General features: G+C 42.0%; 1 protein-coding gene across 6 annotated transcripts in view; it reads right to left on the bottom strand.

Annotated features, from left to right (window-relative positions):
- The window catches only part of ANO5 (anoctamin 5), a 92,319-nt gene extending 82,007 nt beyond the window's left edge, over positions 1-10,312 (bottom strand). For 4 of the 6 annotated variants that reach the window (XM_030560167.1, XM_030560171.1, XM_030560168.1 and 1 more), the window contains exon 1: positions 9,997-10,312. In XM_030560167.1, the coding sequence (XP_030416027.1) occupies positions 9,997-10,057 (61 nt within the window). In that variant the 5' untranslated portion in view covers positions 10,058-10,312. The remainder of the gene's footprint in view (positions 1-9,996) is intronic. The other 2 variants (XM_030560170.1, XM_030560173.1) reach the window with 1 other exon arrangement.
- Positions 10,313-21,865: the final 11,553 nt, after the last annotated feature.

The following is a 21,865-nucleotide window of genomic DNA, read 5'->3' as shown; positions in this document are numbered from 1 at the left end:
TTTCTGTTCCTTCATTTGATAACTTAATGTTTGCAAAGTATACTTCTGCATCTTCTCAAGACAAATTCCTTTTCATTACAAAATAAATTGTTTCTTGATTAAACAAATCTTGTCTATGGGTCTGTAATTTGCTTCCAGAGAACATTCATCCAAACAAAATTTTGCTCAAATCGATGTTAATGAAAGTCAAATGAAAATGTATGTACAAACATGTCACCCAACTAAAGTTACTTGGCAATTAATAAACTCAAATTAACAATCGCTAGGTTAGACAAACTAAGGCCTATTTCTGCTCATCTCACACATGAATAAGGATAAGATTACATCATGGAGGTCACAAGTCATGGATTCTGTGACTTCCAGATACCTCCATGACATTTTCCGCCTCAGCCCCGAGGCAGCAGGGTTACAGCTGTCAGCCAGTGGGGGAAGCTACCAGCAGGGCCGCCCAGAGGATTCAGGGGGCCTGGGGTCTTCCCACCACCAAATTGTCACCGAAGACCCGGCACTTCAGTGGCGGGTCCTGGGGCAGAAGGACCCCACCACCACCAAATTGCAGCCTAAGACCCGGAGTGGAAGAAGCTCCGGGGCCCCCAGAGCGAGTGAAGGATACCCCTCCAGGGGCCCCAAAAAACTCTCGTGGGGGCCCCTGCGGGGCTGGAAGCTTGGGGCAAATTGCCCCAATTGCCCCCCCCCGGCTGGGTGGCCCTGGCTACCAGCCACCATGGGCAGCTCCTGCACCTCCCATCCACTGCGGGCAGTGGGTGCTAGACCCTCCCTTGCAGCAGCTCTTGGGCTCTCACTCCCCCTCCCTCACCTTAGGCGTCAGTCATCCCTCCTCAAACCCTCCCCTTATTTTTAGTACAAGTTACACACAGGTCAGAGGCTTCTGTGAATTTTTGTTTATTGCCTGAGACCTGTCTGTGACTCTTACTAAAAATAACCATGACAAAATCTTAACCTTACACATGAGTTCTGCCACTGAAGTCAGTGAGACTGCTTGCACAAGTAATACAAGGATAATTTGGCCTGTTTACTGGTGAGCTACAATACTTAAAAATTATCTATCATCATGTGCACATAACATAAAGTTAACAAAAAGCACACAGAGAAGGCTTTAAGACTAGAAATGTATCATTACTTATAAACATTTTGCATATTAGAAATACACACTGTGCAACATCTTGGTAAAAGGTATATCATATCAATACATAATTTCCCTATGCAAAATGGTTATAAAATTGTAACGTTCAGTGCAGGGCTCTCTTGGATCTGGTATATGTGTATTGTGTTCAATTAAATTATAGAACTATAATAATAAAACTACTGTAATAAGTCCCATTAAAATGAATGATGGTGCTAACCATAAGTATTATATACCATGTAATTTGGTGTAATTATGAACAGCTTAAAAGCAATTACTGTATATATTCTATAGCTTCTTTTCAAGTGTAAATAAATGCTGGTTTTTAAATTTTTAAAACAATTCTAATTAGTCCAGAGTTTGGGCTAACATTATGCTTGAATGTATTTTTATAGATTAAGACTTTTTTAGTTGAAGAAAAAGATTTAAACAGCCTAAACTGTTCACCACGTTCCTCTCTTACCCTTTCCTTTTCACACTCCCCCTTCTGGACTAACAGTCCAATCCTAATGTAATCAATAGAAGTTTCCCCCAAACAAGAACTGCAATGGCTCTAAGTTTATCTGCCTAATGTATTCAAAACTGGGGTTATTTTAAACCATGTTACAAGCAAACCCTATGGAACTGAATGCTAGTTTTCCCTGATCACTTCCAACAAAAATCCTAAAGAGAACAACCGTATAAAAGATAAATATTGACATTTGGGCACAGTATTATGGTTTTGAAAATCCATTTTAATACCTTTAATTGTTAAGGCTGTTCCAAAGTTGTAAGAGCCACTAAGTATGCTAGAATACACAAGGTATTTTTTCCTGTAAAAGAAACTCTGAAATAAAAATGACTAACAAGTCCCTTGAACTCAAACATCACTATATACTTAACCCTGATTTTAAGTCCTGATTCAGCAAAGCACATACTTAAAGTTAACATTGTGTGCTTTTAAAAGCTCTGAACAGGGATGGACTAAAACCTAGGCCTAAACTTTAAGCAGGTGTTTAACTGCTTTGCTGAACTGGGGTCTTGGTAATTAAGGCCAAACTTTTCAAACATGGGTGTCAAAGCTTAGCGTGCAATCCATTTTACACCTGAATTAGAAAAGCTGTTCCTCACTACACCACACAAAGCAAGAGAGCATATGGTTTACAGCGCAGCTTCAGGTACCAGTGCTCCAAGCGCGTGCCTGGGGCAGCAAGCTGCCAGTCCCTGCGAGGGCAACAGTCAGGCAGCCTTCGACGGCACGCCTGCAGGAGGGCCGCTGGTCCCACGGATTCAGCAGCAGGTACGTTGAAGCCGCGGGACCGGCAGACTTCCCGCAGGCAAACCGCTGAATCCGCAGGACCGGGGACCTCCTGAAGGCGCACCGTCAAAGACTGCCTGACTGCCGTGCTTGGGAAGGCAAAAAAGATAGAGCCGCCCCTGATGGTTTAGGCCCCACTCCTGCAATATGTTCCAAAAGGATGGTCCCTGCACTGACACATGCATAGCCCACTGCAGGATTGGGCTTTAATCACAAAAAATTGACTACTCTAAATGTTTAAGATGTGCAGCAATAACTATACTCCACAGGTTGGTAAAAGATCAAATTTCAATTGATTCTGATTCCCTTTGTTTTTCTAAGGGAACCATTTCACTGTTAGAAAATGCTGGCAATTAAATTAACAGGCTTTTCATTTAGATCGGATCAGCTCTAAACAATCCAATCTGAATTCAAGCAAAGTGGATGCAACCCTAAAATAAAATATTATGAAAGAGCTGCCTTCCAAATGAAAAGTCTAATCTCAGTGGAACTCAGTGTTGCCCGTTCTCATTTATCACAAGTCTTGTGGGATGTGGTGTTTCTCTTCATTCCCCAACTGCCGGAAACCTGGGATTATGTGAGAAAATCAACTTTCATTTTTTAAAAATACATACATTTCTAACCTCATGGTTGAATAGAAAATATGGGCTGTGTGCTCTAAAGGCTCTAAGGCAAAGATAAATTAACAACTCAAAAGGCATTATTTTTTTTTTAAATTTCATGAGTTTTGAATAATCTTGTGATTGTTAGACCTGACTCTTGATTTTGACTGCTTGATCTTGACAAAACTGGGAACAGTAAGAAAATTATCTTGTCTGCCTTTTTTCTTCAGATACTGTCATCAGACTGTTGGATGTTGATGGGAAATTACAATATGTCTCCATGGAAATCAAAGTTTAAACCAGAATTAACTGAGAGCATGATCCAATAGCTACTGAAGTGAGTGGGAGTCTTTCCATTGACTTCAATGAGCACTGGATTGGGTGCTAAAATGTATTAAAATAAAGGGGCCACATTAGAGTAAATCAGCACAACTCTATTGACTTTAGTGGAACTATACCAATGTCCAACAGAAAAGATTTTGGCTCAATTGCTCCGTGTTATGCACTGTCAGGCTGGATATCCAGCCTAACTTCTGGCCTGCTCCCTCATCTCCCATGATACCAAAGGCATCATGTATACATATCTGAGCTAGCTTTGATCTAGTCGGCCTATGTCACAGTCCATGCTGCTACAACTACACTGCTATTCTAGTTAGCTTTGATCTAGCTAGAAACATTTTCTAATTACAGTGCAGACAAACTCTAAAGACCCTAATTTCTACACTAGAAATTAGATCAGTCTGACTGTTGCTCAGTGATGTATGAAAAATTCACACCCCACTGAGCAATGCAATTAAATCAGCTGGTGTACACAGTGGTAGGTGGATGGGAGAATTCTCTCATCAACCTAGCTACTGCCTCTTTTGGGGGGGAGGGTGGATTACCTACAACTATGGGAGATCCCCTCCTGTTGTTGTAGATTAGTGTTTTCACTTATGCACTATAGCAGTGCAGCTACCCTGCTACAGCATTTTAAGTGTAGAGAAGTCCTAAGAGTACTAAAGAGCTAGTACATTCAGACTTCATAAAAGGCAAGGGAGTGACACTTTCCAAATCCAATTAAAAAATTAACCAAGGAAAATAAATTCACATGTGAACAGAGACATCCAAATCCAGGACTGAATGCCATAGAAATTTATTTTTAAATTGTTTTAATTTTTCTGATAACTTTTAATTTAATACAAAATCCAGTTCTGGCCAAAAAACTGAATGAAAGTTTTACCTCGTGCAACTTTCCTTTTCCTGAAACAATGGTTTTACATGGAAAGTGCTCCATTTGTAACTTATAAGTCTATAATTCATACATGCTGTAGAATTAATAACTTCAACTGGCATTATCTAAACTGCATTTAGACCATGATTTAGCACAGCATACAAGTATGTGCTTAAATTTAAGCATGTATTTAAATCCCACTGAAGTCACGCTTTAGTGATGTGCTGAACAGATTGATTTAACCCTATGTTTAAAGTTAAGCATGCGCTTAGGTGCTGTGCCAAGTCAGGGAGCAGATTTCCACAATACTTAAATGTGTGTTTGAAATGGGGCTACAGATTAATTTTCTCATTAAATGCACTAAAACACTTATCATATGTATTTGCATTTATATAAACCAGTAATATTTAAGTTAGCTGGGTCCAGTTCCAAATTATAAGCTTTCCTACTACAAACAACACTGACTTTTTTTGTTAAAATATAGTTGTCCTTGTGGTTAGCCAAAATGTTTTTAAGTTGTTCATCTACTTTTGACACACGCAGCTACATATCCACTTTTCTATTAACTAAATCCCATCCACAGATAACATGTTTTCTGACTTTAAGGAGTTTTTCTATGTTGTCTCATAAACATATTTTCTGAACTGTTTTCCAAACTACTACAAGCTTGTTTTTCAACACATAAGGGTAATTTTTCAAACATTGTTCAGGTTAATAAATCTTCTCATTTTAGTTCAAATCCTCCTAGAACAGGGTATCCTGTTCAGTTCTTCTATATGTGGACAAGAAATTATTACACCTATCACTTCAGTAATTGAAGTTTACTGTAGTACTGAATACAGAATATTCTAATTTCATTATTCCAGTGTAAATCTAAGTAATTAAACTGAAATAAATGGAGTTTACTCTGGATTAAATGAGATCAGAATATGGCCCAGAATGATGATGAGTTATCAAACTACAATAACACATTACAAGTGCACTCAGAAAACATTAGCGACTGCAGTCATTTTGTTACTTTTCTTTCTCAGATATGAAAAGACAAATAAGATAAGAAGCAATATAAATAAGTGTCCTGGAATTTAGGTTATTACTGTCAAGAAATTCTTAGTGTTGCATTAATTATTCTGAGTTCAAACTGTATATATATGGTTTATGCACATTCTTTTTTCAAAATACAAAAAACTACTGATGGAAAGCACTACATTCTGCAACATGGCACTGAAGTGTATACCAGCTTTCTGATGGTCCAGAGCCTTGGGCTATCCTCCACAACAATGCTACCTTTATCATTAATTTTTTATGTAAAAAACAAAGGAGAAAGCTAGCTAATAGCAGAGAAATATTCCTAGCCAAAGCCAAGTGTCTCCTGCCTTTTATTATTAGTTTCAGATTTCCCAAGTAATGTCTGACATGCCTTTAAATTTACCAGAATAGTAAGAAATAAAATTCTTCAGTAAAAAACTTCATATCACACCCATGAAGATAGGGGATCATTACCCTCTTTTTTTTTGTGGTAAAACCACAGGAGCGAGGCAAGGAAGTCTAGGAAACTCTCAATTTCCTTGAAGTGTTATACTCCAAACCTTCTCCTTTGAGGGGGACTTTCAAATCCAAAGATAGGAAGCTTCAGCTCCAGGTGGACCTGTGACTTTCTTCCCCTTATACTATCATTGCTGTCCCACCACTCAAGAGCCTGAAGGGATTGCAGTTGTACAACAAGTGCAAAGTCACATTAATTCCTATACAAATATGAACCAGCCTTGGAGGAAAATATGCTCCAGTTGCTCACTTTGCTTTGCCCCTTCTGACCGACAGCCTTTTGCATACAGGGCATATAGTTGAGGGGTTTTATACTGCCACTCATCACTATAATATCTGAATACCTATAGCATGGAAAAGCTTCTACATGCTCGGTGGGAAGCTATTATCATGAGTAATTGTATTAGAATAGCACCTACAGAATCCAATCAAGGATCAGAGTCCCTTTGTGCTAGGCATTGTAAAAATATATTTTGGTCTTAGCTCCGAGGAGCCGAGAAGTAGTCTTTACTGTAGAGCCTATTCTGCAGAGCTGTTGCCCCAATCAACCCAGACCCACTTTCCACAATCTTTAATACAGCTTGGATGGCTTCTGTTCCCTTACACTTTTAATTAGAGCATATAACTCAAGATCTGTATTGCAGCACACCTAGAGAAAACATTAATCATTCATTGTTCTGAAGTGGAAGGACAATTTACATGACCTGAAAAAAAAAAATCAAAACTGATCTTATTCCCTGTTTGCTTCTTTATGAAGAAGGCTTGAAAAGGTCTCTGTGTGTTTTGTTCTTTGTTGTTTGTTTGTTTGAAAGAGTGGGCAAGTGGTTTTGCTTAACTATTCCCTCAGAAGTACTAAGAGCGTGGTTAAACTTACTCGAAAAGTCATTGGAGATCTTAAACTGTCAACATTTATAGGTTTTATCAAGTATCAGAGGGGTAGCCATGTTAGTCTGGATCTGTAAAAGCAGCAAAGAGTCTATAAGGTGCCACAGGATTCTTTGCAGGTTTTATCAGAGAGGTGAGTGTGCTGATTATTTTTTAAATAAAGGCCTTGTATTTGTTCTCAGACAATCAAACAAAGAGTCAAGCCAAAAGTCTTTTCCCCTCTCAGGCCTTGCATATATTCAAAATTACAGAGGCTCAACTAAGGTTTAATGTAGTTAAACTGGTGCAAAATCCTAAATTTGCTATAAACCAGGTTTAAATTAATTTGGTTTAACTCAATTACTTATAATAAAATAATACAAACCAGGTTTAAATTGAATTAAGTATCCACACCAGGTTTTGCACTTGTTTAACTCAACTGGTTTTTAAACACATTTTGAAGTTAAAATGATGCAACTTTTGAATATTGATATGACCTCAGTTTCCTAATTTGTGATGTTATAATCCTACTAGTTTTCCAGTTATCCAGAGTTCCAGGGGATCCAAGACCTACATTTCTAATCTTAAAACAAATGGGTGGAATCTTCCAGGCCTTCATCTGTGATTTTAGTTTTGCTACTCATCTTTATATATTGCAGTGTTTCTAATGTCACAGCATTTACTCCCTATGTAATTTCCTTACTGGTGAGCAGCTGTGGCTATTGATTAATAACTTGACATTTAGTACTGGACAAGTATATCCTGAATGTCCTCAACTCAAAAGAAGCTATAACAAGGCCAATATCTGAGGCAAGAACTGTACTTTTCTGTGGTTGAAGAAAATACTTTTGGAGACATCATGACCTCAAACATTACCAGCTCTGATACAGTGGTGCTAGATGATTATGCATACGTTTAAAAAAAAAGAAGAAGCAGTTTAGATTAACTATATGTTAACACTTTAAGAAACACTAAAACCCAACCCTAGAAAATTGTCTAGGAATCTGATGGTTACAAGTTGCTTTGCAAATGTGTGAAAAAATAAAGCAATGAAAGGATTCACCATAATCTAAATCAATTTTGCCAAAAAAAGTTTCTAAAATATGTATATAACAGTTTCTCATTTGTAACATTTTCTATGTCATTCTTTATATGATCGTGGAAACTTAAAACTAGCAGGAAAACTAGCTTCTCCTTACATTCTCTGTTTATGACTAATAAAAAACCATAAAGGAGACATACAGGTAAAAATGAATGCAATAAGATTATTCCCAAAACAGTGTGTACTTTGTAAATATTAATCTTTCCTTTTACTCATGAGGAAAACTTCATCTCAGACTACTACAGAAAAACAACTAGTTGGAATATGTTATGAGGTTCTTTAGTAGGTCAGTTTTAGGCACAACTTATGAATTTCAGAGCTTAGGTAATGTGAGAGAAAAACAAGTCAGGCAGAACTCCGCACATGGCTCTGATAAGGTTCTGCTGATGAGAAGGCTCAAATACCCCCACTCCTTCCAGTACCATCAAATGTGAATATGGGCAAATATTCAGTGGGCATGAGCTTCAGAATTCACAAACTCACTAGTGATATCTGAACTATGTACCCAGAAAAGCTGTCACTGCAAATAGCTACTGATAGATAATTTTCCATTTGATATTGCTCATTATCAAACTCCTTAAAAGCAATGCTGTCAAATGCTTGCCTTGAGGGCCAAAATTTGATTGATTTCAATACTTTGAATCTGATGGGGAAAATCCACTAGATTCTCAATAGGTGTTTTGGTTTTGTTGGTTTGTTTTTAGTAATGTTTTGGGAATGTTTATGCACTCTGAAACAACATGAAACTAACAAACTCCGGTTTCAGAATTACTCTCATATTAATCTGGAATACTGGGGCACAAACAATGGATCTCATCCTGCACCTACTAAAGTCAGTGGATATTTTCTATTATCTTGACTAAAAGTAGAAGCAGACCACTGTTCTAAGCAATAAGAAAGTTATGCTGTTAAACAATGGCATCCATGTTAATTTCAACTGCATTCAAAAAGAGAAAAAAAATTGTGGCCAATGCGATATGGCAAAAGCCTCCTTTCTCAAGCTGTTCAGAGGATATTACAAAAAAAAAAATCAAAGGAGATTTAAAATATAAATATTCCTCCAGAGGTTTATTTGTTTTAATAAAAAGGGGGGAGTGCACACATACATACTCCAGGCACCTGGAAATATCAGCTTCAGGATCGCAAATCATTACAGACCAGTGGTTTTCAAACTGGGGTCTGCATATTATGTCTAAAGGGGTCTTGGTCATTACTATGAAACAGTAGTTTTCAACCTGTGGTCCATGGACCCCAAGGGGATTTGGACCACATCTAAGATTTCCCAAGGGGTCTACATCACTATTTGAAATTTGTAGGGGTCTGCAAATTAAAAGAGGTTGAAAACCACTATCACAGACTAAGCCTGTCCCCACTGCCCCATCACTGTTCAAGTCAGAGGGCTTCTCTGGGAGTCCACTCATTGGCAGGACAAGGTCTATAGAAAGCAGGGCAAAGCACAGAGAGAGGGAAGCAGCAAGGGGGCTGCCCCAGGTACAGTTCTGCACCAGTGCAAAGAGCTGTATACCCTGGGTCTACTGAATCATAGTGTTAGAAGGCACTGCAAGGGTCATCTAGTCTAACCCCCTGCCCAGATGCAGCATTTGTCGTGCCTAAAGCATTGAGTGTGCTACAAACAGGACGGGCAAGGTGCAGTCTCCCACCTCTCAAGAGGGAAGGATGTGGGGAAGGCTCCAGCATAGGGGAAAAGGAGACGGCTCCCTAGGCTGGAGGATTGGGCCTTCCAGCAGCCCCTAAACTGCCTAGAGCACCCCCGCCAACGCCTTATTCCCGTCCCTGGGATCCTCTCTGCCCAGGCCTGGGGGACTTAGGGTGACCAGATGTCCCACTCCCGATTTTATAGGGCCAGTTGCAATATTCGGAGCCTTTTCTTATATAGGTGCCTATTACCCCCCACCACCTGTCCCGATTTTTCTGCGGATCCCCCGCTGCTGCTGGCCCCCAGTGTCGGCACAAGCACCCGGCAGGGCAGCCGGGGCTCCCCCTGACCGCCCAGCGCCCCAGCTCCAGCCTCCTCCCACGCCCAGCCGCGCCTGCCCGCCGGCGGCACCGTTAGGTCCCTGGCCAGGCTCTCCGCCAGCCCAGGGAGGCTCCTAGGCCGCAGCCCGGGGAGGGAGCGATCCGGTCACTCTAGGTGGGGCGGCAGCCGGCCCGAGCCCGAGGCCACATGGCAGAACAAACAGCAGCGCCCACCCCGCGGCTGCGGGCACCTACCATCCGTGGCCAGCGACATCTCTATGAGGGTCTCGTTGTCCTTCCGCCCCAGCCTGTTCATGGCTGCTCCGCTCCCCGGACCCTGCTCTAGACTGAGACCCAGCCGCCCAAGTGCTGGAGCCAGGCGGGAGCACCCCGCGCCCCTTCCACTCCGCCCTGTCCCCTCCCTTAGCCAGCTGCCCCCGCTCCCGGAGGACGCCGGAACTCCGCGCACGCCCGGGTTTCGGGTTACTGTGTCAGCTGGGAGGGGGCGCGAGCTGAGTCAGGGGCTGCGCCGGGGCTGGGCTTGGGTTGCCGGGGAGGAGGCTGCATGCGCAGTTCTCGCAGCTCCAGCTGGAGCGGGGGGGTCGGCAGCGGCGCCTGTTCTAGGGTGTGCCCGCAATGTTGCACGCTGCTGGTGATGGAGCCGGGATGCCCTTCCTTGCCCACACGCGGGCTCGTAATCACATCTGCTGTTTCCGCCCAAGAAGCCAGTGTAGCGGCAGAAAACTGCTGGCTTTTTTCTTGGACCAAAATCTCCGTGTCGAGCTTCATGTTAGCAGAGAAAACGTGCCCTGAAATGTTAGTACCTAGAAAAGGAAAAAAGGTGCATGGAGTGGTGCAGAGGTATCGAATATAGATCCGTGTTCACTACAACTGCTCAAAGCGAAACCAAACTAGCCAGTGAAAGAGAAGTAGTGGGACCACTTCAGGTGATTCTCCTTTGAAAGACTCCGAAAAGGGATCTTGAGAGGAGAGCCCTTTCAGTTTAAGTTTGTGCTATGTGTAAAGCCCAGCATGGAAGAAAGTTCAGAAATACTGATAGGAGAACTAGACAAGTATTCAACGTTGGCGTTCTTGGCTGAGCAGGGGAATGTGGGGGCCATGCAATCAGAGAACAGAACAGATAAATACAGATCTTTCTGTTTTTCTCTGTCATACCATAGTGCTGCCCAAAAGTTGGCATCATACACCAGCTGTTACAGTTTGGTTTAGTCCCTTAGAGTGAATTTCCCCTTAGGGAGAATGAACACTATTGTAGGATTAAGCATGTGGCATATGTTTAGGATTAAACATTTATTATTCTTGGCTGCACCTATTAAGGAGGAGCAGACAACCAGACAGGAAACCCTATAACCTGCATGACTGTCACGCCTCTGAGTAATGTATATATGGTATTTGGGCTGTTTCTTTTATGCCAGATACTTCCCGCACCAGATGATCTTGCAAATGGACTAATATGGAGTTTAGAAGCTAATAAAGGACTAAACCAGGGGTCAACAACCTTTCAGACGTGGTTTGCCTAGTCTTCATTTATTCACTCTAATTTAAGGTTTCACATGCCAGTAATACATTTTAATGTTTTTAGAAGGTCTCTTTCTATAAGTCTATAATATATAACTAAACTATTGTTAAGTATCAGAGGGGTAACCATGTTTATCTGGATCTGTAAAAGCAGCAAAGAGTCCTGTGGCACCTTATAGACTAACAGACATATTGGAGCATGAGCTTTCATGGGTGAATACCCACTTCGTCAGATGCACTATAGTTGTATGTAAAGTAAATAAGGTTTTTTAAATGTTTAAGAAGCTTCATTTAAAATTAAATTAAAATGCAGAACCCCCTGGACTGCTGCCCAGGACCCGGGCAGTGTGAGTGCCACTGAAAATCAGTTCGCGTGCCGCCTTTGGCATGTGTGCCATAGGTTGCCTATCCCTGTATTATACAGTGCCTTTATCTAATGCAGCACCTACAGTAAAGATTATATAGGAACGATCAGAACTGACTCTAAAAGAGACTTGTATCGCAATCAAAGAGAATGCATTCCACCTGATAATACATCCCACAGTTCCCCCACTAAAATTTAATTATTCTTTTTGATGTTATCCACATTGACTTTACAGTATTCCAGACAGTGAATGGTCCAGTGAATGTGCATAAGTAGAACTGAATGGGTAAAGTAAAAAATTGACTTTGTGATTACTTCAAATGCAGTAAATTTATGGATCATTGATGGTTTCATGTAATTTACTGAAACATTTAAAATGGATTAATGGAAGAATTTTTTAGCCAAAATGTAAAGAAATATTTCACTTCCTTTCCCTTTTTGAAGCAAAATAGAGCTAATGAAGTCTGATGTTCATGGAGTCTTTCTTCATGAACTCTTTCTTCTTTATCTGCTCTAGGCGTTGTTTGAGGTTGTTACTATTATATTTTGACATTTCATTATGTACCCAATTGTAGTCTATGAGACATATAATAAATACATAGATAAAACTGTGTGTATCTTATAAATATCTCCCAACTGCACTTAACTTTCAGAGTTACTGAGTTATGGAGAAGCTTCTTGGCATCCCCCTCTTAGAACAATTTTACTAGACCACTCCATTCCAAGCAGGCATCTCAATTTATTTAATTAGCCATTTTGTAACAGTCACAAATAATCTCAGACTTTTTTTCTCCATTCACTCCCATCCTTCCATTCATATTTTCATAGCATTTGAGGCCAGAAGGGGCCATTAGGTCATCTAGTCTGACTTTCTGTATATCATAGACCTTTAAATTTCACACAGTTACCCTTATATACTAAGCCCAATAATTTGGGTCAGACCGAAGTATTTCAGTCCTCAGGAGTCTAAACCATTGTGTGACACAGGCAGAGAACAGGAGGACACCAATCCTGAAGGTCCCTGTAATGGCAGGGAACTGATTAGGAGAGATATGCCCTGATGATCCGAGAACCTAGCAAGCGATCCACATTTTATGCATAGGAAGGTGTAACCCCACCAAGATCCCTGACAGTCTGACCTGAGAGAATATTTCTTCCCACCCCTATATCTGATGACCAGTTAGACTCTTGAGTATTTGACCAGTCAAGCACTGAGAAAGAGGATTTTCTGTACCACCCACCTCAGAGCACTAGCCCATCCTGTTCAGTGTCCCTGTCTCCAAGTGTGGCCATCCCTGATACTTCAGAAAAAGGCAAATCATCCCATTCCCAGTTAAACATCTAGTTAATTGTGCATCAGAGAATAAAATTCCTTCCTAACCATTGCATGTGAATAGTTGAAGCCCTGAAGCATGAGATTTATTACAGTCATTGTCTTAATGCAGAGCTGCAAGTGTTATATACATGTTGGGGGCAATGCAGGCAATCCTGTTCTCCCCATGACCCATGAGAGGAGAGAATCACAGATTCACAAGTGCACAGACTCCTACCTAGGCCAGGAAACTCCAAGGCCACAACCATCCAGCCTGACCTTTTGCACACACAAGCTGTAGAATTTCTCCCAGAAACTGTAGTTAAGCACATCTTTTAGGAGGATATTGACTTTCATCATAAACCCTCCCAGCAGTGGTGGGTCCACACCCTCCCCTGGTAAGCTGCTCCAAGGTGTAATCACCCTCACTGCTATTGCAGTTTATTTCACAGTTGAATTTATCTAACTTCAACTTCCAGCCATTACATCTTGTTATGCCTTTATAAGCAAAACCAAAAAGATCCTCCCACTGTCAGACCACTATTTCTTTCAGGGGGAATCCCTTCTTCATCATTCCTACTAGCTCTGCTTGGTCTAGATCAGTGGTTCTCAACCAGGGATATGGGTACCCCTGGGGGTACTCAGTGGTTTTCCAGAGGTTACATCCACTCATCTAGATAGTTATCTAGTTTTACAACAGGCTACATAAAAAACACTAGCAAAGCCAGTACAAACTAAAATGACTTGTTTATACTGCTCCATATACTATACACTGAAATGTAAGTACAATATTTATATTCCAATTGATTTATTTTATAATTACATGGTAAAAAAGAGAAAGTAAGCAATTTTTCTGTAATAATGTGCTGTGACACTTTTTTATTTTTATGTCTGATTTTGTAAGCAAATAGTTTTTAAGTGAAGTGAAATTTGGGAGTATGCAAGACAAATCAGATTCCTGAAAGGGTACAGTAGTCTGAAAAGGTTGAGAGCCACTGGTATAGCAGGGGTAGGTAAACTATGGCACACATGCCAAAGGCGGCACGCGAGCTGATTTTCAGTGGGACTCACACTGCCTGGGTGCTGGCCACTGGTCCGGGAGGCTCTGCATTTTAATTTAATTTTAAATGAAGCTTCTTAAACATTTAAAAAACCTTATTTACTTTGCATACAACAATAGTTTAGTTATAGATTATAGACTTATAGAAAGAGACCTTCTAAAAATGTTAAAATATATTACTGGCACGTGAAACCTTAAATTAAAGTGACTAAATGAAGACTTGGCACACCACTTCTGAAAGGTTGCCGACTCCTGGTATAGTAAGAAGCAAGATCACATTTCCCTCCCCCAACCCCATCCTCAGATTCCATTACTGCCCAGTACATTTCAGGATTCAGGTCAAAATTGTTTGCTTATTCTTGAAGTCCTTCGGAAATTTGACCTATATTGATTTCAATGGGAGTTAAGTGCCTAACCAGCTTAGATGCTTTGGAAATCCAGGTAGTTGCCTATCTGCACCTTTAGGCATCTAAATACCTTTGAAAATTGGCCCTAAGTGCTTAAGGCTATGACTACACTAGAGAGCTTACAGTGGCACAGCTGCACCGATGCTCTGCTATCATCTTCATTAATTCACCCCCAAAGAGTGGTGGTAGCTATGTTAGCAGGAGAAGCCATCCTGTCTACATAGCATTGTCCACACCAGCATTTAGATTTGTGTAACTTATGTTACTCGAAGGTGGCTTATTCACACCGAGTGACATAAGTTATACCAACATAAGTGGTAGTGTAGACGTAGCATAAATCATTTATGAAAATGGGACTTAGGCTCCAAAGTCATTGAGGTGCATTTGAAAATTGACTCCAGCCTCTTGTTATTCATGTCTCTCTCCCACCCATCTAACATTACCCTTCTCTTTTGTGTCTCTGTATATTTTCTCTGCACTTCTGTTTTCTGGAACAGCCTTCCTATATTTTCAGCCTCAGTGAATCCATCCCTTTTTAGATCTGATCTAAAAAATCTATGCTCTTTCTTCACTTGCTCAGACCTCTTCATTTTTCTCCCCTCTTCCCTTATTTAATCTGTACTGTGGGTCATATTGTTCTAATTAAAAATGGAGGTCATAGTATGGCTGAACTTCAGTCTTGTCTATACAGCATGGTAAAGTGCATAAAGGAGTGTGATTTGTAGAGTGCTCTAACTGCCCTGCCTAGAGCTTGCTGGTGTGAACTAAAAGGTACCCAGTTCATGTCAGTTTAGTTCATGCCAGCAGGGTCAGTTAGCTCACAGCACATCAGCACACTCTGCAAATCACACCCTTCTAATGTGCTTTACTGCACCATGTAGACATTTGTTTACAGCTTCCAGTGAAGGATGCCATACAAATAAGGGTTCAAAACTAGAAATGCTAATGAGCATACTACTTAGACCAGGGGTGGGCAAACTTTTTGGCCCAAGGTCCACATCTAAGAATGGAAATTGTATGGTGGGCAATGAATGCTCACAAAATTGGGAGTTGGGGTGCAGGAGGGCTCCGGCTGGGGGTGCGGGCTCTGGGATGGGGCTATGGATGACAGGTTGGGGGTGCAGGAGGGTGCTCCAAGTGAGGATGGAGGGGTTTGGATGGCAGGAGGGGGATCCGGGCTGGGGCAGGGGTTTGGGGCATTGGAGGGAGTCAGGGTGGCAGGCTCCAGGTGGCGCTTACCTCAAGCAGCTCCAAGAAACAGCGGCATGTCCCCCTCCAGTTCCTACATGGAGGCACAGCCAGGAGGCTCTGTGTGCTGCCCTATCTGCAGGTACCCCTGCATCTCCCATTGGCTGCGGTTTCCGGCCAATGGGAACTGTGGGGGTGGCGCTTGGAGTGTGGGCAGCATGCAGAGCTCCCTGGCTATGTGTAGGAGCTGGAGGGGAGATGTGCTGCTGCTTCCAGGAGCCATATGGAGTGGAGCAAGACCCCGACCCCACTCCCCGGCTGGAGCACCAGAGTGGGGCACGCCCCAGACCCCACTTCCCTGCAGGAGCTCAAAGTCCGGATTAAAACGTCTGGAGGTCAGATGTGACTATAGTTTGCCAATCTCTGACTTAGACTGTAAGCTCATTGCAAGAGGGGCTCTATTTTATTTTAAGCTTATATGCTGCTTGACACAACTGGGCCCTGATTGGGGCCTCATGGGACTAGCACAATACAAATCATAATTAATAATTAATTAACACAGTGTTAAATTCAGGGGGACCCCTCTTCCTAAAGCACTATGGACCTGATTCAGTAAAGCATATAACTATGTGCCCAACTTTAAGAATGTGTAGTTCCCCTGACAAGCCTATTCATGTGCTTAAAGTTGCCTAAGTACTTTGCTCGCTCGTGGTGAGTTGAGGAAGGCAATTAAACTGCATGTTACTGCCTACAATTCACGGATTCAAAATATTTTCTTAAAAAGATACAGTTTCTTTAAGCCTTTAATTTACTCACAGTTTCAAATACAGGGGACATGTTTTATGTACACAGGGGACACAGTTATAATGCTAAGATTCAACAAGAGCAAGGGATGGCAAGAATACTGGTGGTTACAACTAGGTTGCTGGTCTTCTAATTATCTGCTGTCTCCTCCCTGCTCCACCCAACATGTGCTACAAGTTGTTCTGTATTATATCCACATGTTATTATACAGCTCTAAACATGGTATCTGGAATTCCAAGAATAAACCTTTGTAATTTAACTTATTTATGGTTTATTGAGGGATGGAGCCAGATCATGGAAATTACACAGTGACCCAAGCAGGAGGCAGAGAGCTGTACCATCCAAGAGTATCTCCCAGAGCACCAGAAAGGGTGCATGCTGTACCATCCCTTACAATGACATTCCCTGACCATCTCTCCATAGCCAGGCAGTTCCACAGACCAGTACGTGGGGAGGATGGAGCATTCTCCAGCCCCTAAATAGGCATGATTCACTCCCCCAATTATTAGGAAGGAATCCCTGCACTCCCCAGTCTCTTAAAAGAGGCTGTAGCCCTTTATTCTTTGAAATTGGTGGGATTTAATTGAAACATTTTTAGCTGATATATTTGCTTTATGTAAGTATTTATGTTTTTAAAAGGAAATAAGTAGAAAATGAACTCTAGTATCACATATCATCAGGGACTGAACCTGGGACTCTCACTATCACAGAATAGGCCTCAGCTATGTAAGCTAAAGGAGTAATTCTGTTAAGTGTTAGAACTTCTAGACTCTTATTCTCTATGGGGAAAAAAATTTTAAGTGCCTAAGTTTTTATTTAAGTGGCTAGAGATGCAGATAGGTGCTAGGGGGATTTTCAAAGCATAGAGTTAGGATCTAAGCTGCTTAGGTGCTGTTGAAAGGTTATACAGGGCAACCATCACCAACACTTTCTCCTTCTTGGATTTTTGCAAGAAAGGGCTTAGCTGCCTAACTCCAAGAAAGAGTGCGTGGCTGTGAATCCTGAGCAAATGGAGGTGCTTCCCTCCAGGCCTAGAATTAGGCACCTAAGGCCCTAGGAGGAAGGTGGCTTAGGCCACACCCTTCTCCTTGGCCTTTCCTATTGGCTAGCTTGGGCAGCCCCCTGCTCAGCATGCTGGCTTTTCTAGATGCAATTCCTGTACCAGGCAATTCCCATGCCTTGTATAGGAGAGTGTGGGTGTCTAACTCAAGATCTCATGCATTCTGTACTTCTCAAATACCATGTGCAATCAGGATCCCAGGTATTGTGTGCACTCAGAATCTTAGATAACATTGTATTGTTTAAACAACATAGCTTTGACAGAGAATTAATCATTCTACCAGTTGCATTCCTCCAAGGGGCCTGGAAACAATGTTTCTCCTAATCATACCTTCCCAGTCAACTTCAGAGTGACTGAATTTTCAAAGTAGGCACTGTGTGCAAATCTGAGTTGCAAAGCTCCATCTGTACATACTTTATAAAATGTAATCACAAGAACTGAAATAGAACTAATAGCAACAGGAGAGTAACTGATTTCCCTTTTAGTCTCATCTCCTGCTTGCTATTTTTCCCCTTGTAATGTTTAACTGCTCCCCAGATAGCTAAACCATCCGTCTTGAGTAGGGGGTTGGACTAGATGACCTCCTGAGGTCCCTTCCAATCCTAATATTCTATGATATTAATAGCAAATACAGTACAACACAGTCCTGTTGCTCTGAGGTTCTACTGCTCAGAAACTGCACTCCTAAAACTAATACTGTTTCCTACTCCAATATCATGAATGTGCTCCCACCAAAAAAATTAAAGATATCTAAGTTTTACCCAGTTTGAGATCCTAATGAGCCTGTTGGTTCTTTTGAATATATACAGTACCTGGTGAGACACTTAAACACTAATTCTGACTGGGATTATATGGTAACATATGTGTTGATGAGATATATTTGTGTATAATATGCTACATTTCTGAAGAAAGCTGCTTAAATTTAGATACCACAGTATATAGTCCTTCTGTAAGCTACAGGAAATAGTACATTGAAGATTTCCTGTTTAAAGAGATGTTAAATGTAAATACCACTTGAAGGAAATAACTCCCAGTAGTTATAGGCACCTAAGTATCCCCTGTATGTTTTTCAAAGTCAGTGCTTTTCAGCTGATCAATTATTAACAGTTTGTGATCTTGGCTCTGGGTTGAAAAACAAATTGTGTAAAAAGAAAAAAATGAGATTTTTGTAAAGTAACTGATGGTTTTTCAGTTTATGGGCTGTGAAGGTTTTTTTCCCACTTTGAACTTTAGAGTACAAAAAGTGGGGACCTGCATGAACACTTCTAAACTTAATTACTAGCTTAGGTCTGGTACGCTGCCACCAGCCAGAATTTAGTGTCTGGCACACTTTCTGTTCCCCCAAAACCTTCCCTGGGGAACCCAGATCCAAACCCCGTGGGTCTTAAAACAAGGAGAAATTAACCATCCCCTTCCTTTTCCCCCCCAGACTTTCCTCTCCCTGGGTTGCCTTGAGAGGCTTCACACAGATCCAGACTCCTTGGATCTTAAAACAAAGAGGAATTAAGCATCTTCCCTTCCTTCCCCTCCCCCCGCACCAATCCCTGGTGAGTTCAGACCCAATCCCTTGGATCTTAAAACAAGGAAAAATCAATCAGGTTCTTAAAAAGAAAGCTTTTAATTGAAGAAAGAAAAGGTAAAAATTATCTCTGTAAAATCAGGATGGAAAAGGCTTTACAAGGTACTCAGATTCATATAGATTAGAGGGACAGCCCCCCCCCCCCCCGGCCTTATATTCAAAGTTACAGCAATCAGAGGTAAAAATCCTTCCAGCAAAAAGAAACCTTTACAAGTTGAGAAAACAAACATAAGACTAATCCGCCTTGCCTGGCTATTACTTACAATTTTGAAACATGAAAGACTGATTCAGAAAGATTGGGAGAGCCTGGAATGATGTCCCGTCCCTCTCAGTCCCGAGAGCGAACAACGAACCAAACAAAAAGCACAAACAAAGACTTCCCTCCACCAAGATTTGAAAGTATCTTGTCCCCCTATTGGTCCTCTGGTCAGGTGCCAGCCAGGTTTACTGAGCTTCTTAACCCTTTACAGGTAAAAGAGACATTAACTCTTAACCATCTGTTTATGACATGCCCCCCAAATCTCAGACAGTGTGGAACCACACTGGCGGTGATTTTTTCTAGAACTTTAGAATAAACAGATTAATAAAACTCATGCACCTTTACATATACTACTAATTATGTAAACTACAAGACTTTTCACATTTTAAGGACAATTTTTAACCAGTTGAATCTGGGAAACTTTCACGGGAGAGTGCATCAGCTACTTTGTTAGAAGCTCCTGAAATGTGTTGAATTTCAAAATCAAAATCTTGGAGAGCTAAACTCCATCGAAGCAGTTTTTTGTTGTTTTCCTTGGCAGTATGAAGTCACTTTAACGCAGCATGGTCGGTTTGTAGCTGGAACTGCCGTCCCCAGACGTATGGGCGTAGCTTTTCCAGGGCATACACAATGGCGTAGCATTCTTTTTCACTGATTGACCAGTGGCTTTCCCTCTCAGACAGTTTCTTGCTGAGAAACACGACAGGATGGAAGTTTTGATCTGGTCCTTCTGCGTTAAAACTGCTCCTAAACCACGCTCAGATGCACCTGTGGTTACTAGGAATCGTTTGTCAAAGTCTGGGGCCCTTAGCACAGGGTCAGACATGAGGATCGCCTTAAGCTGGGTAAAGGCCTTCTGATACTTATTAGTCCACTTAACTGCATTCAGCTGGGTCTTTTTGGTCAGGTCTGTTAGTGGGCAGCAATTTGGCTGTAGCATGGTACAAATCACCTGTAATACCCGGCCAAGCCTAAGAAGGATTGGACCTGTTTCTTTGACTTTAGGACAGGCCACTTTTGGATAGCATCCACCTTGGCCTGTAGGGGGTTTATTGTTCCTTGACCCACCTGGTGTCCAAGGTAAGTCACTCTGTTTTGGCCTATTTGACACTTTTTAGCCTTAACAGTTAGTCCTGCCTGCCTGATGCGCTCAAAGACTTTTTCCAGGTGTTCTAGGTGTTCTGTCCATGAATCAAAAAAAATGGCCACATCATCGAGGTAGGCAACTGCATATTCTCCCAATCCTGCTAGGAGACCATCTACAAGTCTTTGGAAGGTGGCAGGTGCATTTCGCAGCCCGAAAGGAAGCACATTAAATTCATACACCCCTGCATGGGTTATGAAGGCTGACCTTTCCTTGGCGGGTTCATCTAGCGGTACTTGCCAGTACCCCTTGGTTAAGTCTAATGTAGAGATGAACTGGGCACGTCCCAATTTCTCCAATAGCTCATCGGTGCGTGGCATTGGATAGTTGTCGAGACGAGTTACAGCATTTAGCTTATGGTAGTCCACACAAGAGCATATTTCCCCATCTGATTTGGGAACTAGAACCACTGGAGATGCCCATGAATTGGTAGAGGGGCGGATTATACCCATCTGTACCATGTTTTGGATCTCCCATTCTATAGCAGCTTGGGCATGAGGAGACACCCGGTAGGGTGGGGTTCTAATTGGATGAGCATTATCTGTGTCAATGGAGTGGTATGCCCGTTCAGTCCGTCCTGAGGTGGCTGAGAACAATGGGGCGAAGCTAGTGCACAGTTTCTTGATCTGTTGCCGCTGCAGACGTTCCAAGGTTGTGGAGAGGTTCACCTCTTCCACTCCACCGTCACTTTTTCCTTTGTAGTAGACACCTTCAGGCTACTCAGCATCATCTCCTCCCTGGGCTGTAAACTGACAAACCTTTACATCTCTGGTGTAAAAGGGCTTGAGAGAATTAACATGGTACACTTTAGGCTTTAGGGTTAAGGAGGGAAAAGCTATGAGATAGTTAACAGCTCCTAGGTGCTCTTGGACCGTGAATGGCCCTTCCCATGATGCTTCCATCTTATGGGCCTGTTGCGCCTTCAAGACCATAACCTGATCCCCTACTTTGAAGGAATGCTATCTGGTATGTTTCTCATACCAGGCCTTTTGCTCTTCCTGAGCATCCTTTAGGTTTTCTTTAGTAAGGGCTACAGAGTGTCGGAGGGTGCTTTGTAGGTTGCTTACAAAGTCTAGAATGTTAGTTCCTGGAGAAGGCATAAACCCCTCCCATTGCTGCTTCACCAACTGTAAAGGCCCCTTAACCTTGTGGGCCATACACAAGTTCGAATGGTGAAACCCTAAACTGGGATGTGGTACAGCCCTGTAGGCAAAGAGCAACTGCTGCAACACTAGGTCCCAATCATTGGAGTGTTCCTTTACAAATTTACATATTATGGCCCCAAAAGTTCCATTAAACGTTTCCACCAGGCCATTGGTTTGATGGTGGTAAGGGGTGGCAACCAAGTGATTCACCCCATGAGTTTCCCACAGTTCTTTCATGGTCCCTGCCAGGAAATTAGTTCCCG

This window comes from Gopherus evgoodei, chromosome 4 (genome assembly GCF_007399415.2).
Source record: "Gopherus evgoodei ecotype Sinaloan lineage chromosome 4, rGopEvg1_v1.p, whole genome shotgun sequence".
Lineage (NCBI taxonomy): Eukaryota > Metazoa > Chordata > Testudines > Testudinidae > Gopherus > Gopherus evgoodei.
Note: the sequence above shows the minus strand (reverse complement) of the source record. Positions and strands in the feature narration are given on the sequence as shown.